The following is a 23,652-nucleotide window of genomic DNA, read 5'->3' as shown; positions in this document are numbered from 1 at the left end:
TATAAAAGTGTTTGGAAGCGAACAAACTGAAAAGAACAAATAGAAACTATTTTCTAGCCATTCTGCACAGTCCCAGCTGTGCCCATCAGCTGCATGTCACCCAGCATGGACTTCAAATGAGACCCACCAGCACCTCCCCAGCACACAAAAATAGGATTAATGCTCTCTGTCTGGTCTGAACAATTTCAATCCCTCCTGAAGCAGAACAGAGGTGTCCATCCTCCTCAGCTGAAGTGCTGTGAGACTGAATGAATGCTGTGGTGACATGTGGCTGTTCAGGGGTGAAGGACGAGGTCACCAGGAAATACTGTGATTTCCTTTTATTTATCTAGGAACTCAGTGAAAACTTGGTTCCACGGAACCTAAAGCCCATCCAAAGGAGTTCAAGTGAGTGGCAGTGCTCTTTTTTTTTGTGTAGAAACCAAGTTCTAATCACTTATTAGAGGTGATTTAATAATCCCCACTAACAGCTCCTCCTGCAAATTCTGGCTGGTAAATCCCATGAGGAAAATACAGTAAACTTGAACTAAAAGCCTGTTTAAATTGAAGTACAATTTGCTCTGGAGGCCCCTTTTCCAGCAAGGCTGGGTTTCTAACACAGCAGCCAAAGCCATGAGCTGAACACCAACATTCTGCCAGCTCAGGAGAAGGGAATTCAAACATGAATACTCCTTGCTCAACTTTTTAATTGTATTGGCTTTTTAATCTTTCTGTGCTAATACTGAAGCACTGATACAGACCTATGTCATTACACACTTAGCTTTCTCATTATTTTCCAGTGAGCAATAATTGCAGGAGCTCTGGTTAAAAGGGAACTCAGTAATTACACTGATGACTTGGTAAATTAGAAGAGACTGTAGCAAACTATATATTGTGATGGGAGTTTTTAGATTTTACATTAATCACAAAGGGAAATGATGGAATTACAAATTGATGGTGGCAAGAAGCAGTTTGATATAAAATATTAGGAAAATAAAAACTGTATTAATTTGTTATGATGTATTGCACAGAAAAATAACCAAAATCTACAGTCCTATAAAGAAACATACCTTAATAAATGGGTACAAGCTGCATAAAAGGAGAAGTAATGACTTGGTTAAAGCTCAGAGGGAAACAACACCAAAGTCACGCACCTTGAATGAAGAATGAGTAGATGGATCTGATAGATGGTGCTTTTTTTTAGAGGAAACCTCTGTTTGGAGTGCAAGTCACTCCAGCTAATGGCTAAGTGATGTGCATTGACAATCACATTATCCCTTTTTGCTATTTTAGTCAAATAAGGCTAATCATTTAGCGTGCCTAATTTATATAGCCATGAGGGCGGGTTATCAGTACAGATGTACCGAGGCATAAAAGACTTGGGAGCACTGACCTATCTGTCAAATTTGATCAGGCCCAGTGAAATTCAATTTGTTAATCTTGCCTCACAACCCTCCCTCATGCTAATAGGTTTTGTGCTGCCCTGAGAATGAGCACAGGCTGCAGTGAGACTTCTTGGCTGGATTCATCAGAATCACGCAGGAGAGATGTTACCTCCTGGAGCAAGGGGTGGTGCCACAGACATATTCCATGAAAAATCCTTTTGGTAGGATCTTTTCTCCTGAGAAGCTGGGAAGCTTCAGCTTCTCCATGTTTTGCTGCTTTGTAATGTGATTTAGAGATTTGTTTACCCGGAATGTGAAATTGTTCTTACTTGACCAATGGCAGCCACCTGTGTCGAGGCTGTGAGCAGTCACAAGATTTTATTATCATTCCTTCTATTCCTTGCTAACCTTCTGATTAAATCCTTTCTATTCTTTAATATAGTTTTAATATATCATTTTCTTTAATATAATATATCATAAAATAATCAATCAGCCTTCTGAAACATGGAGTCAAGGTTCTCATCTCTTCCCTCATCCTGGGACCCCTGTGAACACCACCACAGGGCAGGACTTCTAGAATTGGAAGGCTAAAAGTGCAGATCCATAAATACTTGTGATATGTATTTGCATATACCCAGTTCTTACCCTAAATGGCCACAATCCAATGTTTTATTGATAATAAGAATAATAATTTATTCTTAATAAAAGAAACAAGGGCTGATTAAAGAGCTAGGATGCTCCCTTTTTGCATGCGTACATATACATTTATACTCAAGCTTCAGAAGTTAATATACATCTCTGGGCTTCCCAGTTCTCTAAAATGGGAGCAATCCTAACTTTGTGCCTAAAGATGAAGTTTCTGAGGCCAACAGAAGTGTGTGGCTCTCCCAGTACTCACTCATGCCTCATTGCAAAATAAGATGTCTTTTTTATCAGCTACCTAAATTTACTTAGGTAAACTTAGGTCTTTGAATCCTGGAGATGTCCATAGATTCTGGATACAGTGAATTGAAATAGCACAAGCTCTTAAAAAATGACTTTTTGCTTTTTTCTGTCAACACTAAGAGCAGCTACATTTGTACAGATGATTTTTCCCACGTTTGAAGCTCTACCTGGATGGGATGTTTGACAACAAACCCAAATGTTTTCTGCATCAAAAACAATATTCAAATAATTTTCGCTTGGCCATTTGATCTTACCAATACGACAGCTGAACCTGTTTTTAAAGTGAGCTTGGAGAATCATTATCTGGATACAATTTCCCAATTCTCCACTGATTGGAGGCTTATCAGCTGTTGCAGACTGTGGGATGACACACAGTGTTTTAATTCTTGATAATTGTCTAATTTCATATGTATTGTGTGATTGTGTATATTGTTTGAATAATTCCTAATTGCTGTCAGCTTCTTCTTTACTACATTCACTGTTCTGCTCTGATGTTTCTGCGTGCTTGTAACCAAAGGAAGTTAGAAAGTTTCAGCACAGCATTACAGTCATCCTTTCAAATGAGTTTTCTGCCTTGTATTTTCTCTCACCACCACACAGGACAAGAGACCATTCCTGTTTTCCAGTCCCTGCCCAAATTGCATACAGAAGCTTACTGGATTGAATTAGGGAGAGTCAAACTCAAAATTACCATTCTGTGCCTCAGTTTCAGACAAATTGGGATAACAGCTGTATCCAAGTATAGACTCCAGCAGATCTGCTTGGTCCTTCAGTCATGCCAGAATATTCAAGAAATTGTTCTGGAACACACAGAACATTGGCTAGAGGAGAATGACAACAGACTTAACCTGTCTTAAAAAGTTTTATCTATTCCTGGCAAGAGAAAATAATAAAGAAGTCGGTCAACAACCTTTCCAAACAACTGAGTTTTTCCCTAAGTATGGGAACAAATCAATATGTTTCTTTGTTAGTACAGGCAGATATAAAACTGAAATAATATGGGAGGCATTCAATTAACATCCATGAGGCTTGACATATGCCCTGTCTGGGAAATTATTTTGCTTCTTCTCCCATTAGATATTTTATAAAAGCCTGTTCTCAATGTTATGATGCCTATCAGTGGACATCAGACTGAAAATATAAGCAATGCAAAGCCACAAAGTCAACTCTCCTGGAATGGTTGCTCATGACCACTGTGGAAATAAACCCACTGGAGTTTATTTATGCCTGAATCTTTTTACTTTACCAGCACAGAACAGCTGTGATCAGCTGATTTCCAGGGAACAGCTCCTCCAACATCTGCATTAGTGTTCTACACCACCAAGACAGCCAAGTGATGGGGGTAAAAGTGATGTCATCACTTGAAAGCCTGGGAAAATTTAATTTTATTCCTTATTTATCAAGATTAATCCCTGAAATGGCATGGCACAATCTGAAAAAGGAGCAGGGAAAAGAATATTAAAATCAACCAACCAACCTCTGAACCAAAAGAAAAGCTGTTTTCTGGCTTCAATTGTTTTTCTGACATGAAACTTAGGAAAAAATTTTATTTTCTTAGGCTGTCACATATTGCTGCTTAATCAGTTCTACCACATATTAGGAGGCTATCTTTCCATACCATGAAAAAACACCCAGCACTAAACACCTATTGCCATAGCCTCACGACTTACAGCTCCTGGAAAAAAACAAGGCTCTAATCTGAAAATCAATTTAAATAGAGTGACTCTTTGAAAAAGAGCCACTCTATTTAAATTGCTTTTTCTGAAGAGGGGAACCACCAGTGCATCCATGATGTCCCCAGTGAGTGCAGAGTTGGGTATAAATCACCACACAAGAGAGACACTGAGTTCCATTTGTGTGCAGGAGATTTCTGAGCACAGCTCCCATGGCATCCCAGTGGCCAAAAAGTATTGCAGTTCTCTGGTTTATGAATTATGGTTTGGGACTTGCTTGTCTTATTCTTTCCTTGTACATCTGAGGTAAGGTCAATTCTTCCCTGTCTATGGTGTTTTGTTAGGTGTGAGAAAATAAAATCCCAGTGAACTTCTGTTGGTTAAAATCTTGTTAGAACAAGGTTTTGCACTCAGGACAAGGAAATATATGTGTGATTTTTTCTCTTTGCCTAGAACTTTTTCCATCAGTGTGAAAAGTCACTTCAGTTATATCGATCCCCAATTCATATTTACAGTTCTGTGTATCTCTGCAGTCTTGCACATGTAAAATAAAGACTCATATGAAGATGCAAAAAACAAACCAAACCCTAGTGATGTAGCCTGATGGTGGCATTTAAAGCCCCATATCAGTCTCTGGACAGAAAGCTTTCCTTGAAGAGCAGGGAGAAGATCAAGGAGCAGCACAACTGCATTGTGCTGCATTGCCATTGTCAGTCAATGCCATTGACTCCATCACCAGGGAAGAAGGCTCAGCTCGGGTGAGCCCATAAATCCCTATTTAGATTCATAAAGCTTTAGTGAATTCTTCCCATTGTGCACAAGTGAGATCATGGCCCTACCCTGACACTCCTTTAAGGAGCTCCTGCTGCATGGTGTGTGAGCACAAACCCCAGGGCATAATAAAAGTTATGGATATTTTTGTTTTTACATGTTTTTATATATCTCTATGTGCAGGTGTCTGATGCAGTTACATATTATGCAGCTAGCCAGAAGACTTGGTGAAAACTTTTTAAACTCATATTGAAATACAAAACTAACATTTGGATGTTGCCACATGGCTGAGGATGTGCTTTAGTTACCACAGAGCATTAAAGCAAAGTAAACCTCTCTTACTTCAATGTTCACCTGTCTGAGGGGAAATTTTAGGGTTTATTTTACTTCCTTTATTTTGCTTTCAGCTTTCTCCACAAAGCTATTGAACCAGAGTGTAAATAGTGAAGTCTGCATGTCAGAGAACCTGATAAATTGGGAACAATTATTAAAAGGCAAACCAGACATAGTTGAATCTCAAGACAGTGTGGTGCAAAACAATGCATTGTTGTACCTGCAATGATGTCATCCATTTGCTCCAAAGCTGCTTCCAGCATATGACTGGCATCAGAAGCCATCCTCTGGGATTTCTTCAGATCTTTCCTCCCTCTACTGAAAAGACAGAATAAACCACATGTGTTACACTAAATAGCCTGATGGCAAAATGTATGTCACTGTCACATTATGCATTGGGCTACACAAACAAAATCCATGCTACAGCTCAGTAATATAGCCTAGTGACACAAAAATACAGCCCAATAATAAGAAAACTAAAAAAAAAAAAAAATCCTGTTCTTGATAGATGACTTGGGAGTTCTGATTCATTTTTTTAAAGAGATTTTACTAAAAGAGTCAAATGCAAATAAAAAAATCTCGAAGAATTTCAAATACTGGAAGCCCAAGATTCTCCCGCTCCTCATTCTTAACAATGGTTTCCTAGATTCAAAGTTCAGTGCATTTCAGCCTTTTCCTATGTGGGGAAAAAAAGAGGATTGACTAAGGTTTAATGAAGGAATGAAGACATGGGGCAGAACATCTTTCCTACAAGCAGAAATCTGTAGAAATTCTGCTTTTTGATTTTTGAGAGTAAAGAAAATTCTGAAATAATTTTTACTCCTCCTTTCTATATTCCCATTCAGTCTTTTCATCATCTCTTCCATGATACCAAAAATCCCATTTTTTCTGTTCAAATAACAAGAATGCCCCAGGTATGAGTTCTCTGAATTTACTGCTGCTGCTATAAAACAGGATTAAATACATTCATGTTACCACCTGACACTGGGGATAACAAAATAAAAAAAGGAGAAAAACCTTCCAGAATGAGTCCCTGCTTGTGAGCTGGTGCTGCTGGACTCTAATGGTGTAAATGCCCCATGATTCCAATGCTACTGAAATGCCACAAATATGTGTTTATCATGGGATTACTCCTGCTAAGAATTCAAGTGGGTTTGAATTGAAATAAATGTTACAATGGACATTTGTACCATCCAACCAAAATTATTTTCTTTTGGAAGCTAAGAATCCTGAGACATGGGTTTTTCTCAAAGAAAGCTAATTTATTAAGAACCTCTGTGTTATCAGCATCCTGTGTTGATTCCAGTTAATGTAGATAAGCCCAGGACCCAGAGAGACAGAAGCAGGAATGAGTCAGGAGCTGCAGCATTCTCATTTGAACTCTGCCATTTACAGCTTGTCACAGTGGGTAAGCCACAATTTAACCTCACATCACATTGATCTGAAGAGCAGCGTGAGAATGCCTCATCCTCACTGTCACCCAAGGCTCAGATTAATGGAAATGAATCCATGGCTTTTGGTCCCTCAGTTTTTTTTGTCAAAACAATCTCTTGAGTACAAGCGATGCTAAATTTAACCAAAGTACACGTCACCCAAATATTTCGTTTAATGGCACTGGAAATCACATAAACTGTGCTCAGAATAATCTGGAAAGTCATTAAGTCAGCTGATATAAAGTTAAAATTTCAGAGTGCTTTCTTTCACACTTTCCAGACACTCCCCTCGATTTTGCTGCTCCCGCTTGCTGGTTTTTGGGAGACCTCCATCTCCTGTTGAGACATCACAGGCCACCAAAGCCCTCCCAGCTGTTCCTGGCAGCGCTTCCTCTAGTTCAAAGCAGCCATCCCACGGGGAATGATCACCTCAGGGACAGGAAATCCACCTGCAGGTGGCCAACAGGTGCCAGAGGGGCACCAAGGCTCCGGTGCCACTGCCCCAGGAATGCGTGGCCACCAGCTGCGTGGGGAAACCAGGGCAGCAGATCTCTGGCTCACAGTTAGAAGGCAGAAAAAGGCTGAAAAACGCTAAATGTAGCACTGAATTTCTAATTCTAGGTTGCACTCCATGGTTTTATCTGCGATAAAAGCAGCACAGCACCGGAGCAGCGCCTGGCTGTTCGAACAAGGAATGCAGGGCTACATTTCTTGTTAACATCTGATGTGGTGTTTCATCACTCGTGGTGACAAAGGCACAGGAAATGCTGACACACTGCATTACAAACTTGAAAATTCACTGATGGAAAAGCCTCCCACCAAAGCCTTGGCAAAACCCAGGAAGTTTTGCTGAAAAACTCCACCAGAAGTGAATCTCCAATCTCCTCCACAGCCTGTTTTCTCACCTGCACCCACTGAGGCTTTGCTGCCTAACTGCATTAAGCCATAGCAAAACCTGCTGATCAAACAAGGATTTATTAATGAAAGCAATGTTCTTTGCTCCAGAGAGATAATGTAATATTACTTGCTTGACATCTTTTTCTAGACAGACCTGTTGTGTGTGCTCCAGGCAAGTCTCACTTTCCCAGACACTCCCTCCTTACAGTTTGGCTGCTCTGAGTATTATGAAAAGAGCTTGTTAGATCTCCTGGGCTTTCAGCCACCATTTCTGATCTAATTCTATAGAAATATCTTTAACTATGGATTTAAGAAAAATATTATTAAATAACAAGACACTTGTAACAGCCCCTCAAAGAGGATCCATCTGTTTGCTGGTATTTTAATTACAAATATTTTTTTACAGTTTTCATTCCTGAATGACATCAACATATGCAGAGCACCATGACTTATTTACTTATGTAAATATATACCTATATTTAAAAGCAACCTCTCACATTACAGTACAAGCTTCAATATGGGCAAATTCTAACCTTCAGGATTTATTAGATTAATTCATATGCCAGCAAAATACAAGAACCAGGTTACTCACCTTTTCAGGTCTCTAGGAAGAAAAGAATTTAATTTTTTGCCTGACCAGTGAAAATTCCTTGCTATTAATAGCTGAAGTTTTACTGTTAAGCAGACATAAGACTAAATTATTATCATCCCTTCTAAGCCACATGCTCACATTAATTTAGAGCCCAGCCCACAGAGATATTGCAACCCTGTTTTTTCTAATTGCCCAAGTAATGACATCTTCCAGGAAGTGCAGACAGAGCAAACTGGTCTGAATTCCTGAAATTTATTTTGCTAAGATAGTTTTGCACGGTACGTCCTAATCTGAGATTTGCATTCCAAATAAAATGAAAAATCTTTGGCAGAACTATAGTGCTCAGAGCCAATATCCCTTGCAAATTTCTTAGCCTACATTCTCTATGCAAAGCTACAATTAACTGTGTCCAAAGGAACATAATATTTAACAGACATCTTCACTGCGAGCAAGATGCTCTTCAGAACGATGAAAAGCCTTAATTAAATTAGAATCTTTCATGGCTGGCTTGAACCAGCAGCTGCTCAGAGATAAGAATATGAACAACATGAACTCCTGCAACTCAGATGTTTTCCCAAGGTTGCTCATATCAATGAGGTTATCAACTTTATCAACTGCAAGGGGTGTGCTTTTTGGTAGAAACTCCAGAAATCCAGACCTTGTGAGAGGGATTTGTGGGCCACAGACATTCAGCTGACACATGTAACAATTAACCACCACCACCTTTTTATTCCTAGGATGAATAAGTACATGCTTGTAAACTCTTTAAACACTCAGATCTGAGTATTACATTGCTTTGCACTTAATGGCATAATGAAATATCAAGTGCCTTGGGTAAGCTCAGAAGTCCTCCAAACTTTCCTTCAGCTGCAAGAGGACTCCTGCCCTGGAATGCAGAAACCTGTCCATCCTTTTTTCCCCTTTCTTTTCCCCCAGCCACACTGTGTGCAGCATCCAGACAGGAGCACAGCCATTGATTCATCCCTCCAGCTCGTGGCTCCATCAGGTACAAAAGTTATAAATTCACAAAAAAAAAAAAAAACCCACAAGCTTATTTTGAACTGGAAAGTGTGAAGTGCCCACAGGAAGGCAGAATGGGCAGCTCTAAAGAGAAATATCAATTAGCCAAAGTTGAACAAAGATCTGATAGCAAATCATTTCAGGTAAGGGTCAGAACTGCTGAAGTCTCTATTCAACAAGCTGCTGGCGATCCTTATAGGAGGGGATATCCTGAAGTGAAGCTCCTTGGCACTGTAAAAGCCATATTTGTGTGTTACTGATGAAAGTCAGAGCAACAAGCCAAAAGCAATAATGCCCTTGCACATGATGTGCTAAATAATTTGATTTAAAATACTCAGCTAAACTCACTGCACTATGAAGTGGCCAAGTCAAAACCAAACATCTCTTTTCAAAAATAAACCCATTAAGTTTGCTAATACAAGCCAGAATTTCGATTCTGAGGGGGCAACAGAAGGCAAAGGAAAAAAATAAAGCCCTCTTTTAAAAAAAATGCTAGATCTGACTGATACTTGATGCTTCAAAACACAGATCAGCTCACAGCAGCTCCTCCCCAGGGCTGATGGATATTGAGTTACAGCTCCTCCTGGTACCATAACCAAATTTCCTGACTCATGTTTGCACAACGTCTCATCCTTACAATTAAGAGCTGACGCTGGCGGAATGGCATGTGCAAAGTGAGCTCTCTTCAGCCCCTCTCTGTAACACTTCCAGCAACTGCAGGAAGCCCTTCAGCCCTCAGTGCTGCTTTAAACTTTGTCCATAAAAGCTTAAAAAGGTCCTTCATCGTTTATTTTCATGTTATCAGATATCTGAAGTTTTCTGTGTTACACGCAGTATAAAGGAAAAATGGTATAGCTTCTGACTTTGCAAATCTTGAGGTCAAAATTGAGTTAAATGTTACTGTATTAAGCCCAAAAAGTCTAATTATTTTAGTTAACTTTTTCTGTCATCTGATTAGTTAAAATTAAAAAAAAAAGGAACACAATGAATAAATAGTTTGGATATAAACTTCAGCTGAACAAAACACTACCTGATAAAATACACAAGAGGAAAGCCTCTGAGCCAAAATATGAAAAGTCCAAAAAGTCTAATTACTTCAGTTCACTTTTCTGTCACCTAATTAGTTAAAATTAAAACAAAAAAAAGGCAACACAATGAATAAATAGTTTGGATATAAATTTCAGCTGAACCTGATAAAATACATGCGAGAAAAGTCTCTGAGCCAAAATATGAACATTTCTGCTCTTAAAATAAACACATACAAAAGTCAGATTTGGTATTGCAGTCCATATCTAGTTCAGAGAGTTTTGCAACTAAGAAAAGTTAAATCCTCAAAATTTCAACATTTAAAATAAACTGTGGGGGTTTTTTTATTATTTTTCCTTCCCGTCTCACTGGCCTCAAGGTCACAGCTCTGAATTTGCTTCCATGAAGGTCAGAATTTCAAGGAGATCTTTGAAGTTGCTGAAATCCAGCTCCAATGCCTGGGAAACTGCTCAGACCACACCTTCCCCCCACACCCCAAATCATGTAAGTAAATTCATGCTCCAGTAAATTGGAAGGTGAGGAATTACAATAAAAGTAAACACAGAACTAATGCACAAATTAACTGTGCCCTGGAGTAAAGCAGAGGACAAATCCTTGACAGCAATGGAGAGAGATTAGGTAGATACGATAAGCAAAATTTTTCAAAGCTAGTCGCTGCAAAAATCCTATAAATTTAGACAAACTAAACAGTGCTAACACAGGGCCAGAAGATTTTGTATCCCAAAGAAATGCAGGAGGCCCAATTTTCCAACATCTCAGGTATTTGGTTGTTAATTGCAGCCCCAAGATTTGCAGGGTGTCTCTGCTCCAAAGAACGAGTCAGAGCTCTTCAGTTCTCATTCTTAAGTCGTTTATTAATTCTTATCTATTAAATTTTCTTTCTGCCCAGCCGAGATCTGCTCGGGCACTCTGACCGCCCCCAGGGCAGTGTTGTCTTTTTATACTACAAACTACATATATATACACTACATATATATATATATATATATATATAGTGTATATATATATGTGTGTGTATATATAGTATATATATGTATATATATGTATATATATACTACAAAATACGTATTTACACTTAATTCCCAACACCTATCACCCATGTTAGACAGTGCACTTCTACTCTAAACCAATCCCAAAGTGCCAACATCACTGCAGAAAATGGAGAACAAGAAGAAGAAAGGCTGAACACATCCAGATTCCTCCATCTTGTTCCCATAAACAATGTACCAAAAATCCTAAAATCTACATTTTCACCCTGTGATAATTTTGTTATTACACTATTCAAACCTGTGTGGCTTTCAGGCCCTCATACAAAGCTGGTAATTTGCTCCACAGGTCATAATCAAATCTCCAGGTGTTCTGGGCTGTGTGCCAGGGTTTCTGAGCCCCCTGATGGGGTCCTGGCAACTCTGGACACCCAGAGGGATGCACTGAGTTCCGACACCAACCTTCTCTGTTTCTGCGGTTCCTTAGGATCATTGTAGAAATCAGCAGCCTTGCCAACAAGGAGCAAACGCTGCTCAGGGAGCTGGCAGAGCCCATGGAGCCTCTGGAATGCCACGGGAATTGTTCAAGGTGCAGGGCATTTCTGATTTTCAGAAAGATGCGAAAGAATGACTGTGACCGTGTTCACAGGGGATCTTGGATGAGGGAAGAGACGAGGATCTGACTCCATGTTTCAGAAGGCTTGATTTATTATTTTATGACATATATTACATTAAAACTATACTAAAAGAATAGAAGAAAGGATTTCATCAGAAGGCTGGCTAAGAATAGAATAGAAAAGAATGATAGCAAAGGTTTGTGGCTTGGCTCTCTGTCTGAGCCAGCTGACTGTGATTGGCCATTAATTAGAAACAACCACATGAGACCAATCACAGATGCACCTGTTGCATTCCACAGCAGCAGATAATCAATGTTTACATTTTGTTCCTGAGGCCTCTCAGCTTCTCAGGAGAAAAAAATCCTAAAGAAAGGATTTTTCATAAAAGATGTCTGTGACAAATGATGTCACAGGTGGAGGTGTGGACGTTTCCATGTAAAAGCCACGAATCTTTACAGAAATAACTCACTCGGGAGGTTTAGAAGAATGGAGAGCACTAAATTCTGCTTAACATGGGCAGGCACTGGGAAGGGTGAGGATCAGGGAAGGAATTGGCACCAGTGGATGCACAGGGACCCCAGTTGGGTTTTTCTGCAGCAGAACCTCAGAACAAAGGGCAGGGTTGGTGAGCTAGAAAACTGATTTCCTGCAATCCAGAGAGGTAATTCTCATCCACAAGATATCTAAGGTAAAAAAAACCCTGAGGTCTGGGTTAGACTGCACAGAAAAACAGCTCAACATAGACACATGTAAGAAAAATATTTCTTACGAATATCTATTATTTCAAAACTATCTACTCTTGGGTTACTCTGATTATAAAGCTCTCTCCTGAATTTCCCTCAGCTTTACAAACATGACATGAAGGCTCTTGGGAAGTCTAAACTCAGCTTTAGATGCAAAGACTGAGAATGTGTGCTAAAAAGTCAACTTTTTGACTTTGCAAAATTCATTTTCACATCAGTATTTTTCCCCCTTTGAAACATTCTGTGCAGCAATTTATAAATAACAGTCACTAGGCTGCTCTGATACTACCCAACCTGCATCTGTGGATACAAATATGTTGAATTCATCCTAACAGGAACTGACAGTATCAAGCACTTCTGTATAAATTGAAGCTTCAGTAGCTATTTTGAGGAAAGTGTCTGTGGGAAACAATGAGAAGAAAAACATACTTCTGCTAGAAACAGCAAATTCATCAAAATTGAATCCGCTTGGATTAAAAGCGCTGAACAGCAAATGGATCACTATGAAAAGCTCCACATCCCACATTACTCAGCACATCAACAAAAATATAAATTTTAACAGCTGTGCCAGTTCAATGCCTGTGCTTATAAACAAAACATTCCCATATAGATTGCTTCCTGAAGATTACTGAAAATATCCTCGGGAAAAAAAGCTATATTTAAGTTTTTCCTTTTTCTCTGCCTCAAGAATAGGTGTAACTGTTGCCCCCAAATAGGTTATTTCACCTGGTGGGCCAGAGACCAGCCCACACACAGAGCACAGCTGCACCAGTTGCTGAGCTGGCTTTGCTACTTTCTTCCTTATCTTGGGAATTGTGCCCAAAGTCCCCATGGCCTGTAAATTCTGCATTGTTTGTGCCCACTCTCAGTGGTACATCCTTCTCCTCAAGCTTTGTTAAATTCTCCCCAAGTCTGAGATCATCGATCACATCAAGCCCTAAACTTTAACAAGACAACTCCACAGACAAGTAACTCATCATTCCAACACCTGGACACCAAGAGGCAAAAATTGTTCACAGCAAGTAAAACCTTGGTTTGAAATGACATATTTTGTTGGTTTTGCTCCTCCACTATTCAGAATGTGGGACAATTTACTCCCTGCAGAACTGGCCAACACTAAGAAAGTTAAATCACTAAAACACTAAAGTTAAATCCCAGCCTCCCATCATAATTGCTTTCCATACTTAATGGAGTAACATGATTTTCTAACTTTGAAAAAAAGGGCTTTATATAGATAGGTAATGCTGCAAGACAGACAGAAGAGTGGCTCTGGACATCCAAGAGCAACATTTAATACTTAGAAGATTCACAGAGGTGAGAGGAACATAAAACATCCCCCAGCTGAAGAATCATTATTGCAGGTGGTTAAGAAGAATGCACCACCCTTTATCCTTGTTTTTCCAGTGAATCCTGCAGGAAAAGTGAATGCCAAGGTGACTGGAGACAGATCAGGCATGCACTGAAACCAGAAGCTGACTTTAGAGGGAAAGGGAGCAGCCACAATTCATGTGTGACAAGATACCCAGGCCTCCTCAGTGACCTGTTTGATGGAGGCTGTGTTTGCTCACAGAAACACATATTTACCCAGGGAAGGCTGCTAAGGGAGTCCCCTCCCTGAAAACCCACCCAAGTGCTCAGGTCTTTGTGACGCTGTTCACAGGGGTTCTTGGATGAGGGAAGAGATGTGGATCTGACTCCATGTTTTAGAAGGCTTGATTTATCATTTTATGATATATATTACATTAAAACTATACTAAAAGAATAGAAGAAAAGGTTTCACCAGAAGGCTAGCTAAGAACAGAAAAGGAATGATAACAAAAGCTTCTGTCTCAGAGAGCCCGAGCCAGCTGACTGTGATTGGCCATTAATTAGAAACAACCACATGAGACCAATCACAGATGCACCTGTTGCATTCCACAGCAGCAGATAATCAATGTTTACATTTTGTTCCTGAGGCCTCTCAGCTTCTCAGGAGAAAAAGATCCTAAGGAAAGGATTTTTCCTAAAAGATGTCTGTGACAGCTCTTGTGTCTCACACTCATCTTTGTGCACTGCTACTGTTTTGACTCTATCACAACAAGTAAAACAAGCAATAATAGAATAAAAAAACAATTGTATATACAATTTTGAGTGCCTGGGGAAAAGATTTTATCAGCTTAAAAAGAGTCCTGAAGTGCTCACTGTGCTGCTTCTTTTTGTGGCACAGGACACAAAAGAGTCCTGTATTGTCCTGTAAAATATTGCACCTTTTAGTACCAGCTGTGAGAGGTGTTCTCAAGTTCTTTCCACCCACAGAGCCCATCATGCAGCGTCTGCCAACCATTTCCAGGGATTCTTTCCAAGTTCTACACAAATGAAAAATGAATATGTTTCCATGTCGAATCATCTTAGCAAGGATAAGCCAAATCAATGTAAATTTCTATTTGTATGTTATACATGAGATGAGGGACTGAGAAAGAGATAAGAAAAAGCAAAGCCCCAGTTCCATGCAGCAGGAAGCCTTTTTGAATTGGCAAAACTCTGGAAGTACGTGCCATTTCCAGATATTGACTGATTGTTCAGTAAAACTTTCAAGCCTCCCCTTCCAAGTCTCCAAAGTTTCCATATTCCAGGTCTGTCATTTTGGCTCACAGATTTGCTAAGACACAGAAAGATTTTGGAAGTTTTGCAAATCAACTGAATGCAAAAGCTGGACCTAGGAACAGACCCGGTCATCAACTCAGTGCTCTCCTGGGTTTTCTATACGTATTTACAGCTGAAGTTCAGGGTGCTGTCAGCATCATCCATCACTGGGGTATGTTTAAAGGAAACCTTTTATTCTCTGAATTCCCACTACTTTTAGGGCATGAAAAATCCACAAGTTAAACCATTATAATGAACACACACAGGATGACTTCTTCCCAGATAAGTATTTTGATAAGTATTTAACAACTTGAACATGAACAATGACACAAAAGGATTTGCCAAAACAAAAAAAAATCAAATTCTAACTAAAACTCTACTGCATGTTACTTCCAGTCCCAAGAACTCTTTCATATGGTTGAAATTTTAAGAACTATTTGAAAGTACTACTATTTATTTGGTCTGTGAATACACCTGTGGAGTTCCCTGAGGTAATAAATTAATCATGAATTTTAATGCTTGATAGCAATGCCTTTATTTGACCTGCTTATTAATACAGCCACAAAATGAAATTATTTCAGGCTAATGACTTGCAAAGCCCTTTAATCCCTAACAGCAACCAGCTGATTTGCCTGCATGAAAAGTTTGTCAGAAGTTTCTTGCATTTGGGGCCACTTGCATCAAAATCAAAACAAAATACAGACAAACGACTAAAGTATCAAAATGACCATCTGTTGGATAATGTTATCATTTGCTTCTATTTCAGGAGAGAAAAGGGAATCAGAATTCACTATCAGTTTCTTCAGTTTATTTAATTTTCCAGAAAATGGATCAAAGTCTGCTTCCATATCAGTAATTGTGGCATCTTTGTACTCTTCTATTAAATTTGCAAGGAAAATTTGGTTTGCTATTATAAGAGATTTAGTCTTCTTTTCAGTTGTTTTTAAACCTCCAAGTGGAAATATTCGAGACAGTTTCATTAATTCCAAAATAATACAGATCCTATCCATTCCTACTTGAAAAGAAGAAAATGGTGATATTGGCAAACACTAAAATACAGCTCTGTCATGAAGACTTTTTTTTCCTCTATTACTGTTTATTGATAAGGGGTAGTTTTGCTTTAATACTGTGCTGTAAACATGTAACAATTCTGTTTACTCGTTAGTTAAGGAAAGCAAATAAAATTCATTTACAGTGAAATGATATTTATGAACATTCTGCTTGGTATGGTACTTTTATCAGTCTCTACTAATTTGGAAGCTCTTCTAAGTACCCAAATCTGGGTTTCCAAAGAAAGTGAGCAGCTGCTACTCCCACTTGCAATTAGTCCTGGATAATCAGAAGCTTTGATTAAATAAAAACTAAAAATGGCTGGCGAATCCCAGCCGCATTTTAGACTTTGAATTCCTTTTATAACAAACCATTTACTCTGAACACAAACTCCTCTCCTCATGCTAAAAAAAAAAAAAAAGTAAAAAAGCAGGTTTCTAAAATCTGCCTTTTGCCAGTTAAATGAGAACCAGCTGTGCTTCACAACCTGCAGAGGAAACTGAAGATGCTACCAAGTTTCCTAATTAAAATGAAGAAGGCAATCAAGGCAAAACAGATTCGGACCACAATTCCTAAAATAGTTTTCCAATCTTTGTCTCATTTACAATTATTATGAAATGTTGCCCGCACTGCACTGGGCATAGTGTGGGTAACTACTGATGGTTATTCAGTATTTTTCACAACAGAGAAGACCTTCTTCTTGCACAAAAGCTTGTTAGAATAGCTTTCTTTTAGTGACAAAAGTTCTAATTTAATTTTCTTTTGATACATACAAAGTCTGCCAGAGCAGATTGAGAATTGTACTTACAGTTTCAGGTAAAATTTCTATTTTGTATGCATTCACCTTTCTGAATTGAAGAATGTTTTAATGCAATAACTAGTTAATTTATGATGCCCGTGACTCAAATTTTCAAGTTTAAAATAATTTCTACTAATACTAAAATATTTTGCACATATACTTCTATTTTATTTACAGAAGATTACTTCAAGAAAAGAAAACATTGACTTCACTAATTTTGATTTTTATTTTCTTCAGATGTAATGAACACTCTTTAAGAAAATAACATATCCTACTTTCCTAAGTGGTATGTGCTCGTTTCCTACCTATCCACACAAAATGGGTTATCTCCCCAAGGTGTTTGCTAGAGATTTTTATTTTTTTTGTCTGGAGTGAGACCTCAGAATTCTTCTGTTTGGGAGCTGATTGGATTATGCTCATTATTTTATGATCATCCCAGAAACCACTCATAAATCTTACTGCAATGCCATTAGAATAAGATGTTCTGATTATGCTTTATTAAAGCAGATGCTACCATCTGCCCTGTAGAGGAATAAAAATATGATTCACTACATTCAAGAGACTCTTGGCAAATATCTTCCCCTGTCCAAATAAGGTTTCTGAAATAAACTTTGGGTTGAAAATAGTGCAAATTGGAAATAAAATTACAAAATTCCTTTTTTCTTTTTTTTTTGTAGGAGCAGAACATAGAGAAGAAAGGAGGCAACCCCAGCAAAGTCACCTCTGAATGCAGAGACCAACCAGACTTGTTTTCAGAGGAGGATAAGGTAAAACAGGAGTTCCCATACTCTAAGTGATGGAAATCCAGATTAAAATGCAACAGCTTAGATTTATCTTCACTAATTACTTTACCTGGCACACAATCTGTTGATCTTAAACACTATGAAGACCTAAGCAGGGAGTGAATCATTCCCTATGAATATTCACACACTTTCTGTTGCTCTAATGGCAACAACACTCACAGTCAGCACTGGATAAGCAAGGCTTGGAACAGAGGCATCCTTTGGACCTGTCTTTTTCTTGACTTTGGTGTTCAGTCTGATTTCAGCCCTCCAAACCAATGCGAGGTTTCATTGAAGGAGAATCAGCTGATCTGTTTTCTCCAAATTCACATCTGCTTCAGGAAACCACCATCGATTTATCACCATTTCCTTGGGTGATATGCCAATGGCTTCTCATACGATCACCAGTTTATACTTGCAACTTTTTGGAAGTCAGATCCATTATTTACCATTCCTTGAATTACACTGTCTGGTCACACCAGGTTTCTTATCTTTACCCCTCTATTAAATGCTCTATTTTAACCTGTATTCAATCCTCAACTTTTATCTTCAGCTACTTCAGATTTAACCCGGAAAATCTGACTAAACAGAGAAACACAGAATGTATTTTATATATCACATACACAGAGTTGAGAAAACCACTAATGGTTCCTCATTTGTTTGTTGATGATCTGGCAGATAAATAAAGCCCTGGTTTAGGCATTTGAAGATACCACATTTTACTTTTTGATCTCTATGAAAATATACAGCTCTTTCCCCTCAGCAAGTTTCAGTCACAGGTTTTGCAGAAATACTAGTGAACCACAAAACAGCCATAAAAACTTGCTGTACAGGTTATCAAATTAGAGTTCAAAATCCAGGTTGTGCTTAAAATCCTCTAAACCACTACACTGGAACTTGGCAGGTGCACATTATAAACACAAATTGACCTAGACTGGCAACAGTGCCACCAGGATTTACTTTTTATGTTGGCTTCAGAAAGAAATTATCTTTGTAATTTAACTGCTTTGTTCTCTGCATCAATGAATTACCAGATAAGAGCAAAGTGCTACTGAGAAATGGTTTTATAGAAAATAAACACGTGAAGATGGAAACAAAAAAGGTAACTGTAATGTTACAAGGTCAGAGAGACTTGAAATAAAAATGTCACACTAAAACACGCAGGCAGAGGCATCTAGCTACAAGAAAGAAGCACCTTTATTTTGTTGCTTAATGTGCATCTGGGTAAAAGAAGAGCTAAAATGTTGTAAAGGTGGAAGAAAGAAGAAGGGAGGAAATTCAACCTGCCACAGGTTATCAAAGACATCACCTCAGAGCTGGTACCTAGACAAAGGCAAAGAACAGATTGAGCAAAGGGGGACTCTCAGTTTCTTCAGCTTCAAAGCAACAGGTGAGTTGATAGCACTGCACAGACAAAAGCAAACTGGGGATAATTTAAAGAACCTAATTTAGTGCTCAGTCTTTCCAATTCTCAGGGTATTGACTGAAGCAAAGTTATTTCATACATATCCACAGAACCCTGGTAACTGATCAGGTGTCCCTCCAGGGACATCCGCTGCTGCTAAACCCTCCTGAGTAGCTTAGGAGATTTTCAAGGTTATATCCAGAGAGGTTGAAGTGATCTCTGGGAATAGGGTGGCAAAAGGAATGAGAAACATCACCAGAGACTGGAGTGATGCAACTTCACTGATAGAAAAGTGACTTCTGACAGTCCTAATCCACTGCCCTAAACATTGTCATCTTCTGCTGCATTGCTATTTCCACACCCTTGGGTATTTCTGGAAAACACACAAATCTTTGTACAGCACATTCAATGATTTTGCACCTACGCTGCGCGATCATTATCATGAAACACATTTCCTTATTTATCACTCCCCGCTTTGACAAACTAAATCATCACATTATAGACTTCTAAAGCAAGCAGGAGGTTTCCTCCTATTGCTGTAAATGCCTTTTCTGGGGAAGGGAGCAGGAGGAAGGTGGATTTTTTTGCTTTACCTGTGTGAACACAGTCCTTTGCTAATCTTACCAGGTCAAGGCTGCCTGAGCTCAAACAAATCCTTAGCTGCAGGGAAAACCAGCTGAGTTTCTGGTCTGCCCCTGAGTGGCCTCACCAGAGTGAAAGCAGTGTCTGGGGATGAGTGCCTTGTACGGATCTGTGGGAGTTTGTTTGTTTTGAGGAGAGAGACCAGAAAGCGGCAAAGAGGAAACAAGCGAGGTAAATGAGGGCTGGGGGCAGAGCTGCACACGGAATAACAAGGATGGCGCTCAGTGCCTCTTGTTCTGTTTTCATTTTCTCCTCTTTTGCACTCACAGGACATTGTCCCTCTGCCTTTCCTGCCTGTTTGCTGACACAATCAGCGTGTTGAGGAAGGTGATTGTCGAGGTCTCCATTCTACTCTTGTCCATCTGTCCCCGGCCCATGCTCCATTCCAACTCTCTCTGCCACATGGAGCCGCATTTTGCTGCCTGCATGGTCTGCCTGGAGAAGCCCAGTGTAACAAGCATGACAGGAAAATGGGAGAATGCATCCAAGAGCCCAGAGAGCACTTCTGTGGTCTGTGCCTACACCCAAACATTCTCCCTTTGCTGGACACACACACACACCCTGATCCCTTTTCCACACTGCTGATACCACATGAAGAAAGATGAAGTGAGATCAGATACAGGAGGAGTGAGGGGAAGATAACTCTTATTATCTCACCTTTCCTTTCCCGCCTCCTTCCTGTCTCCCCTGTTTATCTGCATGTGGATAGGGGTGAAACAGGGATGGCAGCAGCAGAAAGTGCCCTCTGCACCATCCCTCTAATCCCTCTGCTTCCTGGGACAGGAGATGAAAGCAGCCAGGGAAGCTGGAATCAGGGAACAACACTCCCAGCCCAATTCCTACCACGTTCCAGCCACACACATCAACCCAGTCCCTACCCCTTCCTTTAATTTGGGCTTCCCATAGGGCAGAGCCACAGATGGGCGACAGATAAGCTGCTGTATGTTTTGTCAGGATGTTTGATTACTACCTGGCTCAGGTAAATAAAGTATTTAAGCTTTCAAAACCAATGCTAACATTAGCTCAGAAGAGTTACAGGCATGTCATGTGTCTCTACAGTAGAAAAAAACTTCAGCAGTCAGTGGTGAGACCAGTCTTGAGTTATCCCTCAGCTTAAGTCTTGTTACTGGGGACTTGAAATTACTTTGTACATTATAAATGATATTATTATAACATATTTTTTTTCCCCTCATATTCTTGTACCAAGCTATACCTGTCCTCAAGACAAAACTGGGTGCTTTTGAGTTCTACCCCTCTTTAACTTACACTGGGTTTCCTTCAGGTTCAAGAGGCCTTTACAATTGTTCTCAACTGGAATTAGAAGCAAGTGGATGGAAAACCCGTATCATCTAAAAACCAACAACCCTTATTTGCTTATGGTTGTCCCAGTCTGACCTTGCACTTTCCTGGTGTACTGAGTTTTAGTCAAAGTATTTCTCCATTAGAAAGATGGAGAGAAACTTAAAGATTCATTGGTTTAAAGTTCAAACAGCAGATGCAAGTAAAAATCAGGAACACAGGCAAAGTCAATAAATAAACATGGAAAGCTGGAATTCTGCTTTCTTTGCCCTCCCACCTGCTCTTTCCACATTTCCACAGCAATTTCAGAAAGAAGTCTTTTATGCACTTGTTCATATATTCGTTTTAGTAAAAAGCCCAACAAAATAACCCCAGAGAAGCACTCCTCAGTGAACCCCCTCCATCCACAACCTTAAAATTAAAAATCTGAAATTGCAAACTATGTTTTCTGGATATGGAAATACAAAGTGTGGTACACACAAATCTTCAAAAGCAGGCATTGCCCTACACCCCCGTCCATCCAGACCTGCCAAAATGATCCTCAGCATCTTCCCCTGCCCCATGCAAAGCTGAGCAGAGGATGATGCACGAAGCAGGGTGGTTCCTTATCCTTCTTGCAAATGTTAGGAGGAGGTGTTTTTATCAGAGCAGCGCTAGCCCACGGGACTGGGGAATCACTGACATGCCCTTACCTTCCTTATCTCTGTGCTGCTTGAACAGACAGCTCCATCTCCCAGCTACTTTGTCCCAAACAGCCTCCAAACAACCTCTTTTCACCGCTTTTTTATAGTTGATTGCCAAAGCCTGGGGAGGGGAGGAAGGGGAGGGCTCCCACCTTAGAGAGCCGGGCTGCAGCTGGGTGTCATCAGCTCGCTGAACCCCCTGCCCTCCGCCAACAAAGCGCTTTATTTACCGACCTGCCAGTCCAACTGCAGCTCGGGAGGATAAATATTTACCTCGCGGGAGCAGCGTCTGTTTAAAAGCCCCGCTGCTTTTGGATGAGATGGGATGGAGCGGGGAGAGCAACAGGAGCGGCTGCGGCAGCAGCGCCGAGAGCGGCCGCGCTCGGACACCCCGGGCCCGCTGACCTGGTCCTGATCCTGCTCCGTGTCCTTCTCCTTCACCTGGTCCTGATTCTGGTCCTGCTTTTGGTCCTGGTCCTTGTCCTGCTTCTGGTTCTGCTCCTGCTCTTGGTCCTGGTCCTTGTCCTGCTCCTGGTCCTTTTCTTAATCGTGCCCGGCGCTGCCTCCGCAGCTCCGGGACAGTCGCGATACTCGGGACAGCCGGGCCCGCTCTTTCCAGTCCCGGTCCCGATCCCTTTCCAGTCCCGGTCTCTTTCCCTTTTCTCCCTTTCCAGTCCCGATCCCGGTGTTCCCGTTCCCGGCCGCGCTCGGGGCCGCCCCCGAGTGACGGCGCCCGGCGCTGCGCCCCCCCCGGCACGGGCAGGTGCTCCAGGGAATTCCTGCGCTCCGGGAATTCTCTGCACAGCTTCGCTATTGCTGGAATCGAAAGTATTATTTTAGTGGGGTTTTTTTGTTGGGTTTTTTTTTTTGTTTGTTTGTTTTTGGTTTTGTTTTTTTTTTGGTGCGTTTTCCCGTCCCCCGGAGTTTTTCCAGGTTAACACGGGCATTGACCGAGGAAAACACCGACTGCTCCAAAGATTTTTTAAAAAATCAGGTGTTTCTCTACTTAAAGCACTTCTTGCCGGCTCTAAGTCTCTTAGTGAAATAACAGCATATTTATATTGTTATAGCTGTTTCATATCAGCATTTACTTGCAAAAAAAAAAAAAAAATCAGCATTAGAGGCTGGTTTTTGAGCAGGAGTCAACGATCTAATGAGTTTTTTTTTACTGAAAAAAAAATCTCAAGTGCAGGAAGGCTGCAAGTACACAAACGTTAAACAAAAACACGCTCGTGAAGTGTATCTTTTCTTCTGTCTCCAGAGATTCCAGGATCACTCCTGAAAATACTAAAAGTGCTGTGGGTTTTGGTCATTGGGAGTTCCCTGGTGATCATTGGGGCGCCTGGATGAGCAAAAATCTGATAAAGGGTTTCTGTTAAGCGAAGGGGTCACCTGTGCTGCCCTAGCACAGCCCTGGGGATGTCAGTTTTCCGTGGAGCTGGCTAAACAAAAGTAACTGCTTAGCAAAAAGTGAGATAAAGAGATTCCAGACAGGTATACAACGCAATTAACACACACTTTTCACTCTTTGTGGATTGGTTTTATTTCGACCACTATAGTTTGCTGTCTTTTTTCTGGCATTATGGTATCTTTTACCTAAATAGTTCAAGCATGTCTAAAATACATGTGTTTTTTTAAGGCAGTTTTGTCACTTACAACACTTCTCAGTTTTAGAATCTCTTTTTGCCTAGAATAATCTTCCAGTGTATTTGGGGTGTTAAAACTTGTTCCTGTTGCCAGCTGAGCCACTCTCTGACCTTGGGAAGAATTAATTGCATGTTATTTCAGATTTGCTTTAAATTTACACAAAACACCAAGGCTATGAATCACATACCAGATATTCCAGATAGAGGATTGGACATAGAGAGCAGACATGCCCAAGGTGGGGGAGAGAGAGAAAATGGGAAGTGAAGTAGAATGCCTTTGAAACATCTCTGAACACGCCAAAG

General features: G+C 40.2%; 1 protein-coding gene across 11 annotated transcripts in view; it reads right to left on the bottom strand.

Moving 5' to 3' along the window:
- The window catches only part of PPFIBP2 (PPFIA binding protein 2), a 93,655-nt gene extending 71,226 nt beyond the window's left edge, over window positions 1–22,429 (bottom strand). For 5 of the 11 annotated variants that reach the window (XR_010440653.1, XM_064715688.1, XM_064715696.1 and 2 more), the window contains exons 1-2: window positions 21,977–22,429; window positions 5,307–5,404 (exon numbers count right to left, since the gene is read on the bottom strand). Coding sequence is in view for 10 of the 11 variants with exons in the window: in XM_064715688.1 (XP_064571758.1) it covers window positions 5,307–5,370 (64 nt within the window). In the remaining variant the exon portion in view is untranslated. Of the gene's footprint in view, window positions 1–5,306; window positions 5,405–7,570; window positions 7,592–17,854; window positions 17,913–21,712; window positions 21,823–21,937; window positions 21,957–21,976 lie in introns of those variants that run through there. The other 6 variants (XM_064715689.1, XM_064715692.1, XM_064715690.1 and 3 more) reach the window with 6 other exon arrangements.
- Window positions 22,430–23,652: the final 1,223 nt, after the last annotated feature.

This window comes from Zonotrichia leucophrys, chromosome 5 (assembly GCF_028769735.1).
Source record: "Zonotrichia leucophrys gambelii isolate GWCS_2022_RI chromosome 5, RI_Zleu_2.0, whole genome shotgun sequence".
Lineage (NCBI taxonomy): Eukaryota > Metazoa > Chordata > Aves > Passeriformes > Passerellidae > Zonotrichia > Zonotrichia leucophrys.
This window is presented reverse-complemented; position numbering and strand designations above follow the sequence as displayed.